The sequence below is a fragment of the Acartia tonsa genome, chromosome 5, assembly GCF_053477335.1.
Source record: "Acartia tonsa isolate MP-2025a chromosome 5, ASM5347733v1, whole genome shotgun sequence".
Taxonomy (NCBI): Eukaryota; Metazoa; Arthropoda; class Copepoda; order Calanoida; family Acartiidae; genus Acartia; species Acartia tonsa.
This window is the reverse complement of record NC_137264.1, coordinates 30,299,187-30,315,282: the sequence shown is the minus strand read 5'-3', so window position 1 is coordinate 30,315,282 and position 16,096 is coordinate 30,299,187. Positions and strand designations below refer to the sequence as shown.

The window sequence follows — 16,096 nt, the reverse complement described above, 5'->3', positions numbered from 1 at the left end:
GAAATCAGATCGACGAAAGTCAAATATTAGTTCATGTGCTTAAAATAAGGAAAACTGTTGTAATTACTCAACTTTAGACAATTTACTTTGGTAAAACTGTTTAAAAGTGTTTAATAAACTTCACGCCTTTTAAACTTTAAACTTTTCCTAGACACCTTTCATCTCATACTTAATACTGAGAACAGGGACGTGCAGGACAAGCGGGGGGGGGGGGTGATAATGGGCGTTCACTACCCCAGACGAAAATTTGGAGGGTGTTTGTCATACCCTATATGCCCCCAAAATGTTTATAAAACTCCATACAAGAAACCCCTTAATTCTAATTTAAAGGAGTGATAATTCACAGGAGGGAGAGGGGAGGACATTGTGGACTGTTTATTACACTAGTCCCCAAAGTTTTATAATATTGCTTTCTTATTCGTTTCCTCAACAACTTTGGGGTCTTTTATGAGTTGGGATTGGTTAGTTTATTAAGTTGAGTGTCAAAACGTTTAAACCATTATTTGTAATCTACAGGAGTGGTAATTTTGTATATCATTACTGGGGATGTACATCAATTCATGGGCCATTGTCTTATCCCTTTACATCCCTTGGGTAATGCAACCAAACTTTACACGCCCCCCCGCCCCCCCCCCCCTCCCTTGGAAAAATCCAGTTTATGCCCTTTCAATGAGAGTCTCTAGGTAATCCTTAAATTAAGTGGAATAAAAGAAAATTTGCTTACACAATTTTAAAATTATAAATTGAAAAAATTAAATAATATTAAATTTTATAAAAGAAATAATTAAGAAGGTACAAATATTGTATTTTAAGTTTCATTATGTACAATCATAACGTATAGCTCTTTTTCTTAATTCAAACAAGCTAGAACATAGACAGGTTTTGAAAAGTACGCTCTCGTATACTCTTAATATAATTGAAGATTCCACAAGATTTAAAGATACCTTCTGACATACCGACAAATGACTCTTTTACAAAAAATAGCATTGACCGCAAAATAGAAAATGTTTTTTTTTTGCAAATTATCTTTTGTAAAATAGTCTAATATTTTGATAAGTAGAATAGAAACTCCAAGAAAATCACAATTCAGTCAAAATAAGGAAGACAACATCCATAAAGGCGGAGCAATAAAATAGTAGGACAAACGGACATTAACACTTGTAGAGTGTCTCAATAAGAATAAATAAAAAGCTAGAACAACATTCTAAGTAAATTTGTTGCAAAACTACTAAAATACAGGATTTGGTTTAAGGACATACTTACATTTGGACGTACAGACCTTTTGTTAAAAATTATAAAGTTGCTTGTCCTTCAAAATTGTACCTAACTATTAAAGGAATCATCATGCAAAGTTTGAAATTGACAGGACAATTCTAACATGTCTAAGAGCGTTATGAACGGACTGACCGACCATGATTATAGAAAATCTTTGCTTTTAAAAAGTGAAGTATGTGTTTAAAAAAATTTAGTTGTGCTATACAGGCATAATGTTATCAACTTTCAACATTCAAACAAGGAAGATTAAGTCCCATAGTAGAGAATATGCTTCTACATATTATTAGCCAAAATTAAGGGCATAAATTCAAATAGAGAAAGTAAAAAGAAGGAGAAAAGTAAAAGGAAAAAAAATTTGTCAATCCAGGGACAAGGAATTAATCCTTTGAATGTTAATAAGCACTATTTTTTTGTAATAATCATTTTAATTTTTGTCTGGTGAATGTACATACAAACATAAATGCTTATAGAGTAGATTCGCTACTAAAATAATACTAATTAAAAGCGAAGCTTTTCTATAATTAGGGTCGGTCCGTTCGTTCGTAACGGATAGCTTTTTTTATTAATTTAGGCATGTCAGAATTGTTCTACCGATTTCAAACTTTGCATGATGATTCCTGCGTAGCAACTCTATAATCGTTACTGAATGTCCGTACGTCAATTGTAAACATGTTAATTTTTAACTTTTTTTATAACAATTTGTCATGTGATATAATCATCTGATTTTGGAGTACTGATTCCTATTACAATGAGGTACAAGATTATAAGCATTATAATCGAAGTATCTCTATGATCAAGTCCTAAAATGTCAGTATGTCCTTAAACAGTATTCTGTATTTAAGAAGTTTTGTAACAAATTTATGTGTAATTTTGTTAAATGTTCGTATGTCATAACATTTCAAAGCTTCGCTTTTATTGATGTCATTGATTGTCATCCTTGTTAAATCTAAATACAAAAAAAAACACTCATTAGTCAAGTTTATTAAAATTCTTTGATAATTGGTTATAAAGTTCGATATGGAATTCAAATAAAGTTAAATGATCGATAAATTATTTTGGGAAGGGGGGGGGGGGGAAGAAATGATTGTAGGTTAGTTCAACCATCTCTCAGTTACCTTTACTCACTGAATTGAATATTCTTCCCGATCTGCTTAGGAATAACCTTGTTATGTATAATTTCAAGTATAAGGATGGTAAATCCAGAAATAATTCCCAGACCAATGATGATGAACAAGAATACAGTGCTCTGAAAAAAACAAGGATGTTTAATAAGAAGCGCAACTATAAGAAATTATAGAAAATATCAAGCATGAATTTTAAAAGATATTGTAACTTATCATTCAATTTTATTGTAAAATATTTCTATCTAACAATATCTTGTGGTAATAGGATGTCTTTCTGTCTGTGTGTGCGAAAGTATCTCGCTAACCGCGGATTTGATATATCCTCCTTTCGAGTGAAGCTTCTTGTAGGTCCAAAGATTGTTTATATCTTTTTGGGGGGAGGGTACCCCCGGCCTTAGAAAGCTCCCAAGTAAAATCGACACTTTAAAAAGTTTTCTTCACTCTTTATTTTTTGAACTAAAATAAAAAGTGGGAGTATATTGAGGCATATTGAGGCACTCGCTAGTCTAAATAAAGTTAAGTAGAATTACAATAATACTATGTATCTAGCTTTAACTACCTCATTTGTTTCTGATTTGGAAGTGGACAGAATCAATATTTATTTTTATTTTTTCGTTATTTACCTTTCCACGTAACCCAAGTAAAAATTTATGATATCTCTGTGTTTAAAAAGAATTTAGTTGAACCTTAGAAAAATATAACATATTGTTTAGCAAAAAGATATAAATAATATAATTTCCACACATTTTGTTACTAAATTATATTCACACAAGAAGGAATTTGTCCATATTTAGTGCAGCAATATAATAAGATAAATAACTGGAAGCTGTATTTTATTTGAGTTATCTTTGTTTGAGTTGACAAACCCAAGTTATATATATAGTATATAGTTAGATGTGCTTTTTAAAATCTCTAAAAACTTCAGACTTCCTATATAGTAGATGTTCTCTCAGAGAAAGAGTGGGCAATGTGCTGTTTGTTACACTAGTACCCAAAATTTTATAAAACATTGTCTTATTCTTTGGCTTAACAACTTTGATGACTCTAGTGAATTTTGATTGGTTTGTTCATTCAATTGAGTATTCATACGTTTCAACCACTAATTATAATCTACAGAAGGGTTCATTTTATGAATCATCAATAGGGATGTACATCATTTTATCGGCAATTGCCTTATCCCTTTTGATCCCTGGGATAGAAATGCAGTACAGACAGACGGACCATAATTGTATAGCAGCTACTATACTACTAAAAAATACTACCTGTATACCCAGCTTAAGATTTGGATCTGTACAAACTTTATGCGACAACATTGTCTCTCTAAATAAAAATGAATGAGCATGGCTGCTCTTTATAACTATATAAGGTTTGTGAGTAATAAGTATGTCCAAAATATCTAATGTCCGATTGTCCCATGATTTAACTAATGATCCTTATTTGTGTTAAAATCTTTATTCAATAATATTTTAAAATTCCTTTTTCTATCTGCATTCTTACAGCTATGTTTCTTCTAAAAGAATTGTGTACCAAAGGCCTTAGGCTAAGTACGATTTAAATTTTGCAAAATGTATGCTGAAATCTTTCTGTTTAGTAGAAAGGTTTTTTGTCTGTTCCTTTACAAAACTAATTTAGTTCTCCATGTAAGTAACGATTCACAAAGTTTTAGTATCTCTCTTTCCCATCTAATAAAGAGCCCTTTTAGGCTGATGTGCAAAGAAGGAATGAATATCATAATATTCAAAAAATAAACTCACATTGCATTGAAAGAAATGAAATTCTACACGGTTTTCAAAATCTGCTTCCTATTTGTCTCTTGGGAATTTCTATTTGAATTGTAGATATTGGACTCAGGAAGGGAAGGGAAATTGGCCTGTTAATTACAATAGTCCCCAAAGTTTTTTAATAACGTTTTTTTTATTTTTTGGCTCAACAATTTTTGGGATTTTTGTTGAATTTTGATTTGTTTCTTCATTTAGTTGAGTGTCTTAAGTTTTAACCAGAAACAGTTATCGGTTATTTGTAATCTAAGAAGGGGTATTTTTTTGGATCATCACAGGGGATGTACATAAATTTTTTGGCCATTGTCTTATCCCTAAGATCCCTGTATTATAAGAGAGTAAATTATGAATATTATTTTGTTTTACATTGTCAATGTTTTACTTAAGCTTAGGCATCTCAGAGCTATATTCGAATGAAAAGGAAGGAGGAAGAAAATTTTTATAAAAATGTAAAAAACGAACTTATGGCCGATAAGAAGCTTAACTGTCAAAATAATCCATTTACAGCCGGTAGGATAAACGCATAGAGGAAAATGTATATATAGCTTTACTGAAAACTAACGCAAACTTCAAAGATTTTATATAATTTTTTTCTAGTAGAATCTTCTATTCAAGCCTTAACTTTAACAGGAAATGAGAAAAAAATTAGGAGAAAAAAAGAAATATTAAATCATATAACTTGCATAACTTTATTTTTGAAATTTTATTTCATTTTAATAGTGCAGCTACTTTACAGTACATAACTCCGTTCATCCGATCTATTTGAATTAGCATAGCAACTCTATAAATAAAGTATTTCCGTTCATCCATCAACTTTGACTAACTATGTTAGTATGGAAGGAAGATATGTTCTTTATCTATTTAAAACATGGGTTAGGTTCAACAAGAGTTAGAAGAAGCTCGATTTTGAAAGTAATAAGAGTCAACTAAGCCTTTACAGTAGCTGCCGCATTTTTTACATGCCGCAGTTACGCCCTTGGATTAACAGCCCCTCTTACTTTTGAATAGCTTGCTTGATGTTATGAACAACTCCAGCCTCTTGTAGCTTCTGTAATTCTTTCCTATAAAATAAACCACATAAACAAACTAAATCTTTATATTTTTACAAGTCTCAGGGATCTGAAGGGATAAGACAATGGCTAACTAAGTGATGTACATCGCCAATGTCAATAAACAAAATTACCTCTTCTGTAGAATACAATTAGTAGTTGAAACGTATGGACAGTGACACTCAATTTAATGAAACAATCAATCAAAATTAATTCAAGGTCCCCAAATTTGTTAAGCCAACGAAAAAGAAAACGTTACTTTAAAACTTTGGGGACTTGTTAATAAAATTCAATCATATGGACAGGACATATAAGAATATCCAGTATGTTTTTTTAACTTGTTAAATTTAGAAATTTATTATAAATTCAAGCTTTACATTACAACTAGAATATCAAAGTCTTACGTCGATATAATAACAGCACAATAGTTTAACAGGAGATTTAAAGAATACAAAACCGTAAACAAACATTGCCACAAAATGGCATTATTCTTAAGTTGTAGTAATAGCCAAAAAAAGCTAGCATAAAGCTTCTTTCATTTTGTAGAAAGCGGTTCATGTTAATAAAAGAACTAGTATACTGGAATAAACGACGAATCATTTTTATGAGAAAAAAAAATACTAAAAATGTCACACGGATGATATTGCAGCATATATATATATTTCGAGATTCTAGTCCGACGCAGAAGCAGCTATTAGTGCCTATATAAAAAAAACGACGTCATACAATACAAATGACCAATGTAAAATTGTATAACGTCATTTTTTACAGGAACTATAAGCTGCTTCCCGTCGACGCGTCGTATAGTCTAAACTCGAACCCGACACTTTTACATTTAAGCTAATACAATACAGTCTTACTTGAAAAGCGGAGTTAAAGGAGAATCTTTCTGTAGATATATTCCCAGTTGGGTCGGAAACATGGCTTCCGTTGGTAGCTTCGTTACTTTGCATGGGTGTCGACCTGGATTATTTAGTACAGTTATGTTTAGGCATCTAAAGGGATGAGACAATGGCCGATAAATTTATGTAAATCCCCCTTCTTTAGATTATAATTGAGCCCTCTAGCTCTAATAGGAGCCCGACTGTTAAGGTTTAAAGGGTTGCAACAATATTATCTTTCTTTGTCTGCTTGTTAAATAGCAATATGTAATACTTAAATTTATAAATAGAACATATATACGTATTAACTTAAGTTGCAAAATAGTGTAGCAAAAATTTAAATGATTTAAAGAATCGTAACAAGTTGCTTTGATAAATTTTTGTTGGTAAAAGTTTTTGAATAGCTACATATAATTAGCAATTAAATTTTTTCACCAAAATATAATAATTTTACCCATAACAGCTAAAGCAAGTTCGCCAAATCCAGCAAGAATATAATTTTCCTGAATAAAATTAATAGTTTCAAAACATTTGATTAGTTAACCCTACTCTTGATTGGTTTGAAAGAAACCTAAGAAAAAAGTTCCATATATATATATATGTATACTAGCCACTATGCTCCTAGCATCTAGTGGCTATGTATTTAAAGGGGAGAAAAATAGCTTAAACACATCCCACAACCTAAAATAAAATAGCCTAAAACCATTACACGACTGAAATGAAGCTTACCCAAAAAAAATCGGTTCAGCAGTTATTGAGATCTTAAGCTAAGGACAAAAAAAGCCTTACTACCTTATGTAATAGGATATAAATCAGACCTTTGCTCCCCTCCTTTGCTCTTTTACAGAAAAGGAATAAATATTGTTGTATAGTTTTACTAGTGATAATAATATTTTGGGTTAAAACCTCAAAACATGCCTCGTAACAATTTGAAAGATTCCCCGAAAATTTTAGCCTAATCGGTTCAACCTGTTACTTTAAAGTCTACTAGCGGCTTCGCCCCTAGCCTCTAGGGGCTTTGCCCCAAGAGATGGTAAAAAAAAGTGTAAGGTGAAATTTGTAAAAAAAAAAATAATAAGAAGGACCAAGGAAATCTTCTACAAAGGAAATATTCTACAAAGGAAATCTACAAAGGACCAAGGATATTTCTTACAAAAAAAAATGGGGGGGATTTTTTTTGTTTTTTGGGGGGTTGGGGGTGTCCCACCCCCCAAGAAAATAGCTTAAAACCACCACAGGACCAATAGGTAGATACCATGAAGAGTAGAATCCGATCGGTTCAGTGGTTACCGAGATCTTAAGGGACGGACGGACAGACAGACGGACAGACGGTCAGACGGACAGACGGACAGACATCGTTCTACTTTGTATTATAGATTATTCAAAAATAATACATTTAGTATCCTTTAGAGTTTATCTTTGATTGATTGATCAATTTGTAGTTCATTACCTCTAGAGCCTGAAGTAGAACGTCATCGTTTTCCCAGCCAATTTCACCAAACTCATTTCCAGCAACCTTCTCATTCCAGAGACGTTGGTATTTTTCCTTTAATAGTTAGCTTCATAAGCCGCTCTAGGCCTCAAATTTAAACCTGTTTGGATGCTATGATTTGTTTTGATAGGGTGATTGCTATATTTGGGTCAGTTTTAGACTTCCAGCTGATTTTTAAAATTGTAAAAAGTTGCTCTCCTTTGCAGTAAACAACTACCTGCCTCGTTCTTCAATGAAAACTGTATAAAAAAAACTTACACACAAGAGCAACTGTTTTTTATATTATTTGTCTGAAGACAATGCTAAAAAGTGTATGCCAGGACGTCCAAAGCTTTTTTAGGAGGAAAAAATTGATAGTATATATGCAGCTTAAAATTCTTCTATAATAAGTAAGCTGAGTAAAGTTTTTAAAAATTTAAAATCAACTTTCAAAAATTCTTTCTCTTGATTTATTGTTCTTTTTCATTGAAAATAGAATAGTTTGAAAAAAAATATTTGAATTTTGGTACTAAAATCCTCTACCTAAACTGTACCTCGTGCGTGCACATAGGAGGCTTTTTCAAGGGTTAAATATTTGCCTCCCCCCAAACTCCAGGAAAACCCTTCCGGGAAGTGTATCTCTCCCTGAGTTTTGTTTTCAGGGAGTGATGGAACTACCCCCCCCCCCCTCCCTCATCCTATATACAAAAATAACTTGCACGTCCTAGCCTCTAAATAAAGGAAATGAGAGGCTTTATTCTTTAAATTAAATCATTTCAGATTTAGAAGCACGTATGATCTATAGCCACGGTATTTCTAAACATTAATTCGTCATACACTTGAATAAAAAAAATGGGGGTATAGTCCCTTTCGTAACATCGCACCTTATGAGGCGATCCTTCGTGTTTTTCACAGTAGCTTTTCTCCTATTTCTAGCCCCTGCGGGGGGCTCTAACCCAATATAACCTAAAATAACCTATAAAAAGCCATTTTAAAAATACGACAAATCGCCACTTATGGGGCGATGTTACGAAAGGGACTATTCCCATAAATTCTTTTTAAAAATGCAATTCAGTTTATCCTTTAATTTTTATTGTTATGTTTCATCTAATATTTTTGTATTTCGCTTTTTATTTTATATTTGTCCTTGTCTTTTAATAATAATCAGGGACATAAAGGAATAGGACAATGGCCGATAAATTTATTTACATCTACAATAATGAAACACAAAATTTCCCTTCTGTAGATTAAAATTAATCGTTGAAACGTTTGAATACCCGACTTAAAGAATCCACCAATCAAAGTTCCCTAAAGTCCCCAAAGTTGTTAAGCCAACGAATAAGAAGACGTTATTATATGATTTTATGGACTAATGTAATAAACAGCCCATTGCCCCCTCTTTCTCTTAAATATAATTCTGAATCTATTATATATCGTGATATTTAGTAGAGAAGCTAATCTATAAGTTACTGTGTCAGTCTGTAGTTTCTTTTGTAACGCATATTTTTTTATTCTCTCTCTCTCTATCTCATTATTTTTCTCTCTTAATCAGAGCTCGGCAGCCACCTAACCTACGCATAAGCCTTAAATTTAGACATGCAAAGACGGATTGTCTTGAACAGGTTTAGACACCCAATTGGATTTCAATCTTTTTATGTGTTTTATAAGGTTTATTTATCTTATGCAAAAAAAACATACATAATATAATAAGAAAAGTACGAACAATTAACATGAATTTCAAAGTACTAATATAGCCATTTTACTTTGGCTTACACGCTGCCGAGCCCTTCTCTTAATGTATGCCCTTATGACTGGCTTAAATAATTTCAAAATTAATATTTTATTATTTTTCCCTTTCCAAAAAAAAACAAGTGACAAAACATCATATTAAACATGCAGAGTAGCTTTCCTCCGAAAAGAAGGTAGACAAAAGTTCTCTAAAACATCACAAGATAGATCTCTTTATTTGAGGAAAAGTAAAAAAGAAAAATATTTTTATTTGTGTGAGGCTATAAAAAGTTCTTAAAAGTTTTGATACAATTTTGAAGTAAACAAAAAAGTATAAACAACGCATGAGATATGATAATTGGGAGCATGAAAAGAAAAAAAAGTAGTGGGTTTCGTCGTATTTTTAAAGTAGCTTTTCTCCTGTTTCTGGCCCCTGCTGGGGGCTCTAACCCTGCGGGGCAATCAATAACACTTACCGTACTTAACTTAAAATAACCTATCGAAACCTACTTCAAAAATCCGACCAAACCCGCTACTTCGTTTTCTTTCCATAATCTGATAATTGCATTCAAAAGTTGAAATGTAAATTTTAAATCATCTTTTCTTTTAAGTAAATTATTAGTGAACTTTTATGCATTAAATTTGATTAATTTTGGATCAAGTAAAGTTTTAATTCTTCAAACGAATATAATTTTATCGACAGTTTCCCTCAAAGTGCAAAATCTAGAACAGAAAACCACCCAACCTTATCTTGAAATTATTGAAAATAAGGGTGTAGTTTTCGTGTGCTTCTTTTCTAATTTAGAACAGGTTAGGTTAGTTTCAATTAAGTCGTACATAAAGAAAAATAACTCAACAACTTCTAATAAAGAAGAAGGGGAAATTTTTGACCAGTTTTGCAATAAGCAAATTTAATCAAATGTATAGCAAATTCTGTTCAAATAACTTAACAACTTTATAAAGATATAATCCCTTCCCCACGCCCCCTCTTAATGCGATTCTTGTTAGCCCACCAAATCACCTTTTTTGAAATCTTTTACTTTTGCAAATCATGAACAGGACTATAATTAAGCTTCTCTGAGAAGAATTTTCTGATTTCCGGACATATTTTCCGTGCAAGGATGCATTGCCCCAAAGAGGTCATCTCCCCATATCGTTTTTAGGAGGAAGGTCATATTGTAATAAATCATACCCCTAAACCATCACATAACCAATAGGTATATTCCATAAATATCATATACAAATCAGTTCACCGGTTACCGAGATCTTAATCTTCAGACAGACAGACAAACATTCAATAGTATACCTCTGAGGAAAATTGTATAGCTGTAACCAGAAATGAACCTCTATGCAACCCTAGCTTCATATCATTATGATCTAAAATTACACATTCAAAAGTACAACTGTCAAGAAAGCAAAGCCTACAAACTAAAAATTCATCCTTGAAACTTATTAATTATGAAACTGTAGAGTACCAATTTTTATAAACTTCTACCCTTGGTTCAGCTGTTTAACACATCAAAGGACGATTAAAATATAATACAGTTCATATAAACTAAAAATTTCATGGCAAAAAAACGCTTCATACATTGCAAAATTGCAACATTTAACGTCTGTCTGTACAAATAATTAATAATATAAAAGAGACGTTATGTGCTAAAAATATTTCATTATACTGACCCTGTACATTACATACATAAATTACCAGAGAGAGAAAGGACAATGGGCTGTTTATTACACTAGTCCCCAAAGTTTTATAAAAACTTTTTTATCTGGCTTTGGGTACTTTTAATGGATTTAAATTGGTTGGTTTATTAAGTTGAGTGTCTAAACGTTTTAACCAGTAATTTTAATCGACAGAATGGGTTAGTATTGTTTTGTATCAACATTGGGGATGTACATCAATTTTTCGCCCATTGTCTTATCCCTTTAGATCCCTGTAAATTACCTAAAATATCTTCCATTTTCTGTATTGGTAATTGAATCTCTTTGCTGATATTCAAACAAAATATAAAATATCATATTATTGGCAACAAAAAGCTATCTTGTGGCGAAATTTGCACTGATAGATTTGCAATTAATTGCCCTGTAGATAATCGACTTTTCGACTCATTTATTGTAAACTAGTGACTTTGCCCTTAGCCTGTAGGGTTCCTTAATTATTTTTTCTTTAATAATATCATATGGCCAGTAAGTATTTTCCTCAAAAAAAGAGCCCGGTTCAGCAGTTAGTGGATCTTAAGCTTTATTCGTGCAGGTCTGGCGGACAGACGACAGACAACGTTATAAATTTATTTTGCATTTTCCTTGTCAAATAAGAAGTGAGCTCAGCATTGTAAACCTAGAATAAACACAACAAACAAATATAATTTCTTGTTTCTTCCATCCTATTATAAACAGCTTTCCGCGGATATAAAATTTACAATTATAAGATTAAAATCATTTTTTTTAGCCCAAAGATGCCGATGGCACGGGATAAAAAAAACTTGTTTCAATCTTATGATTGTGCATTTTTATATTCGTAGAAAACTGTACATAATACAATGCAAGACATATTTTTTTCGTACAGCTGAGAAACGGTTCTAATCCACCGGATATTAATAGGTTTCGAATGAATACGAGAAAAAGATTTAAATTTATTGTATTAAACTAAAAGTATTGCTTAATTTAACGCACTAATTCCAGACAGAAATCAATAATAAATATCTTATTCTTTTCATTGCCTTGGAAGTTTTATTTCAAAAAGTTAATATTTCATGGCTATGAACATTTTTTTAGATAAGCCAAATGAAGCTACGGACTAACAAACCTGGAAAATAGAGTAGTGTTGTTATTAAAAAATACCTCTACAGTAAGATAGCCAACAAGGATATAAGTAAGCATTAGTAACCTCCAGGTTGTTCTGTATCTAATCATATAAAAAGAGGTATAATGTGTGTGTGCGTCTTTCTGGATCTTGTCAATTACAAAAGCGATTTAAAGTGATCGCGAATTTAATTTTTCAAAATGCATTTTCGTTTACCTTTTTTTATATTTTAAGTAATTTTCAAAGAATTATGCCTTAAAAGTTCAGTTAAGTTAGAAAAAAATCAGTTTAAAATGCGGAGAGTGTTTCCACATGAAAATAATGTTAAAATCTGGGCATCAATTAAACTAAGAGAAAATAAGTTATTTCTTCGCTTGCAGATAAAAACAAAAAAATTGATACTTAGAAAATATTTTTGTAATATATCTCTATTAATATTTGTCTTCGAACTTTCTTTAAAATGTAATGAAAAAGTTTGGTTTATTTTAAAAAATCAATAACCAAATACCGCTTTGTTTATGCAGGTATAGTGACAAAAGAAAAATTGTTTAAATCTCTAGAATCAATAACATTTAAGAATTCATTTGTTTAAAAACCAAAGATCTATTATATTTGCTATACATTTACAGCATAAAATATAGCAGTCTTTCTATAGTATTTACATAAAAAAAAGCATTTTATCATCGTAAAATAATCTCGTAATGTGTCGAATTTAATTAAATACACACACACACACACACACATACCTTACCTATCTTGCCACACACACGCACACACACACTATCGTAGTGTAGCACTAACACACACACGCACACACACACTATCGTAGTGTAGCACTAACACACACACGCACACACACACTAATGTAGTAAAAAACACACACACACACTATCGTAGTATATCACACACACACACACTTAACGCCCCACCCATGAACCCACTTACTACCTAAATAACCAGGGAACTAGAGACATAAGACAATGGCCGATAAATTAATGGATATTCACAATGAAAATATACACAAATTTACCCATTTTGTAAACAATATTTGGTGGTTTAAACATTTGGACACTCAAAGTAATAAACCAACCAATTAAAATTCTATGAAAGTCCCTAAAGTTAATTAGCCAACTAACAAAATGTCATTAACTTTGGGAACTAATGTAATAAAAAGCCAAATATCCATTTCCTCCCTGCATACAATTACGTACAGAAGGGTTAGTTTTAAATGAAAAGATTTAACAATATCCTAATTTATAAAGTTGTAAGCTTTTTTTATCTGTAGAGAAGGGACCGCTGAAACGATATGGTTCACTTTTACAGTGAAGCTTTTTATAGTTTTTGGGAAAGGTTTTAGGCTATTTTATTTTTATCAAAAAAGTCGTTTGTTGGTTTTAAGCTATTTTTCTGCCCTTTTATATCCCTTTGAATATTAGAAAAATATAAATTTAGATTTGGTTTCTTTTTATACATTAAATAATATTTATTTAACAACTCACCCCCCAGGTAAAAATCTGAATGTGTGAGAAAGAAAAACAGAGAGAGAGGAGAGAGAGAGAGAGAGAGAGAGAGAGAGAGAGAGAGAGAGAGAGAGAGAGAGAGAGAGAGAGAGAGAGAGAGAGAGAGAGAGAGAGAGAGAGAGAGAGAGAGAGAGAGAGGGGGGTTATACTCAACAAATGCCTATCTTAGAAAACGCTTATAATAAAAACTTTGGTTCATGGAAAGAATACAAAGGATACAAATACAACAAAACCTGCAAACTTGTTTCCTTTCCATGACCTAAAACTTATAAATTATTTTGTGTTTTAAAGCTTATTTTGAATATCTACTATAAGTAGCCCTCTTTCTGTTTAAGTTAATAAATTATATTTAAGTAATACACACATCCTAAATATAAATTGTTATAATAATGTAACAGGATGTCTGTATGTTTGTCTGTTCTAAAGGATCTTGCTAACAGCTGAACCAGTATGGTTCTCCTTTACAGGGTAGCTCGTCATAAGTTCTTGAAATGTTTATAACTATTTTGGAGGAGAATACCACCACCCTCCAAAACGATTTATACATTATACATTAAAAATTTTAATTTTTAAAATTTTAATTTTTTATGGAAGTTTGAAGCTTTTTTAGCAAGTAGTAAATATTGAGATAGGATGAGGATGCTATGTTACAATTGACAACTATAAATCAGCTGACCTTATATCCATATTTGGTAATATCTTTTCGATTATCGATAAAAATCGTTTAATCTCCCCGTAAAAAGAAATTATAAACCTTTTTGGTTAGTTTGATATGTATGTAACAAAAGAATTTATTCTACTCTAAATTTGCAAGTAAACCTTAACAAAAAGATTGTTATTTGTCGATTTTGATAGGTTTTAAGATATGTATAATAAAACACAAAATACATCAATGTTTTCAAGGGAATAAATTCGTTTTTTTAAAGTTTGATTTATTTTTAAATGGGAAGTAATTAAGACTTAATTCTCAAAATAGTACTCTTAAAAAACATTAATCAGTGACATATATCAACTTTTTCCCAGCTTCGTGAGCACTTTAAATATTTATTTCTGGTTTAATCTATTTATAGTAAAGGGGAAAGTATCTATGTAACTAAAACTAATTGTAGTGTTGTATTACCCCCTTCATAGAAAAAAGCCCCTAGAGGCTCATGGTGCAGCCGCATGGTTAATCATAGCAAAACTTTTGAATTATAACTTATAAAACAATGGGCCAAATCTTATACAATTTGCTAGTCTAGCCTATGAATTTCCTAAGGTTTCCTAGGTCTTTTTAAAATTGCTTTTTATCTAGGTAATGCTAACCAAGGAAATTATAAGAATAAATTAGCTACATACAAATTTACAAAAAGTCTGATTTTTTTCCATTTTACATAATAAATAGTAGCTCCACTACTAAAAGTATGGTAACCTGGGTAATTGTATTCCGAAATTTTGAATACAAAGTTTATGGACAATTAGTTTTAAAAGTTAACAACAATAAATATTTGATACAGGGTGCCTGTTTTATAGTTTCATTGGAGAATTAGGAACTCAATTTATTTCACGGATTTACATATTAGGTTAGATAGCATCAAAGTATGAGCTTTATGCCAATAGAACCAGCTTATACCAACAACGAATTTTTTTTAAATCATGAAACCTACACGTGACTTTCAGCTGTCGTTGTGATCTTGGACAAAATAGCCCCGGACAAAATAGCCTGAGGACAAAATAGCCTCTAGGACAAAATATCCTCGGGACAAAATAGCCTATTGAACTTTATTTTAGTCATTACTTCACTATACATATAGTTTGGAAGTAGATAAATTTCTTTTTCTATTGAATTTAGTTTATCCTATTTTGTCAATAACATCATTTATAACTTCACAAATGTATGTATAATATTATACGTATAATTCTTTAGAAGCGAAGCTCTTCTATCATTTTAAATGTCCGTCTGTCCGTCTGAAACGTTTTGGGGAAAACTTGATTTTCTCGGCTCCTTTCAAGAAAGACGACTCTGAACTTTTTAGTGATCAAATTAGATCAAATTCTTCATGCTTTTATCAAGTTCCATTAAGATTTGTCAATTAATTGGGTGTTAGTTCAATTCCAAGCTTTGTAAGTTTTCATGGCTTTCTCGACTCATATTCAAGATAGACGACGGAATTTTTTAGGGATTGAGTATTCAACATATGTTCACAAAGTTTCATTAAGATTTGTTTATTGGCTGGGGTGCTAGGTCGATCCCTAGATTTTAACGTTATGATTTTTAAAAGGTTTCGTGAGATATTTTATTCAAATTTTATGTTTATTTTTTATGACCTGCTCTGAAGTTCATTTCTGTCCAACCATAAATTTGAGCTTCGCTACTTATAGATGTGGTTATCTTTGTTTTATTCCTTCTGTATTCAATCTCCTTCTTTCAATTTTAAATATTCGTTGATCAATTGCCTAATTCTTTGCTCTTAGCTTTATGACG

At 31.4% G+C, this 16,096-nt stretch overlaps 1 protein-coding gene across 1 annotated transcript in view; it reads right to left on the bottom strand.

The window, feature by feature from the left end:
• Positions 1-2,240: 2,240 nt before the first annotated feature.
• Positions 2,241-16,096, bottom strand: part of LOC145320303 (glutamate receptor ionotropic, delta-1-like) — a 54,967-nt gene continuing 41,111 nt past the window's right edge. The window contains exons 13-22 of the mRNA XM_080162717.1: positions 12,151-12,214; positions 11,615-11,647; positions 11,255-11,300; positions 10,613-10,683; positions 7,558-7,653; positions 6,562-6,610; positions 6,087-6,189; positions 5,176-5,238; positions 3,662-3,719; positions 2,241-2,521 (exon numbers count right to left, since the gene is read on the bottom strand). Coding sequence (XP_080018843.1) covers positions 2,393-2,521; positions 3,662-3,719; positions 5,176-5,238; positions 6,087-6,189; positions 6,562-6,610; positions 7,558-7,653; positions 10,613-10,683; positions 11,255-11,300; positions 11,615-11,647; positions 12,151-12,214 — 712 coding nt within the window. The 3' untranslated portion in view covers positions 2,241-2,392. The remainder of the gene's footprint in view (positions 2,522-3,661; positions 3,720-5,175; positions 5,239-6,086; positions 6,190-6,561; positions 6,611-7,557; positions 7,654-10,612; positions 10,684-11,254; positions 11,301-11,614; positions 11,648-12,150; positions 12,215-16,096) is intronic.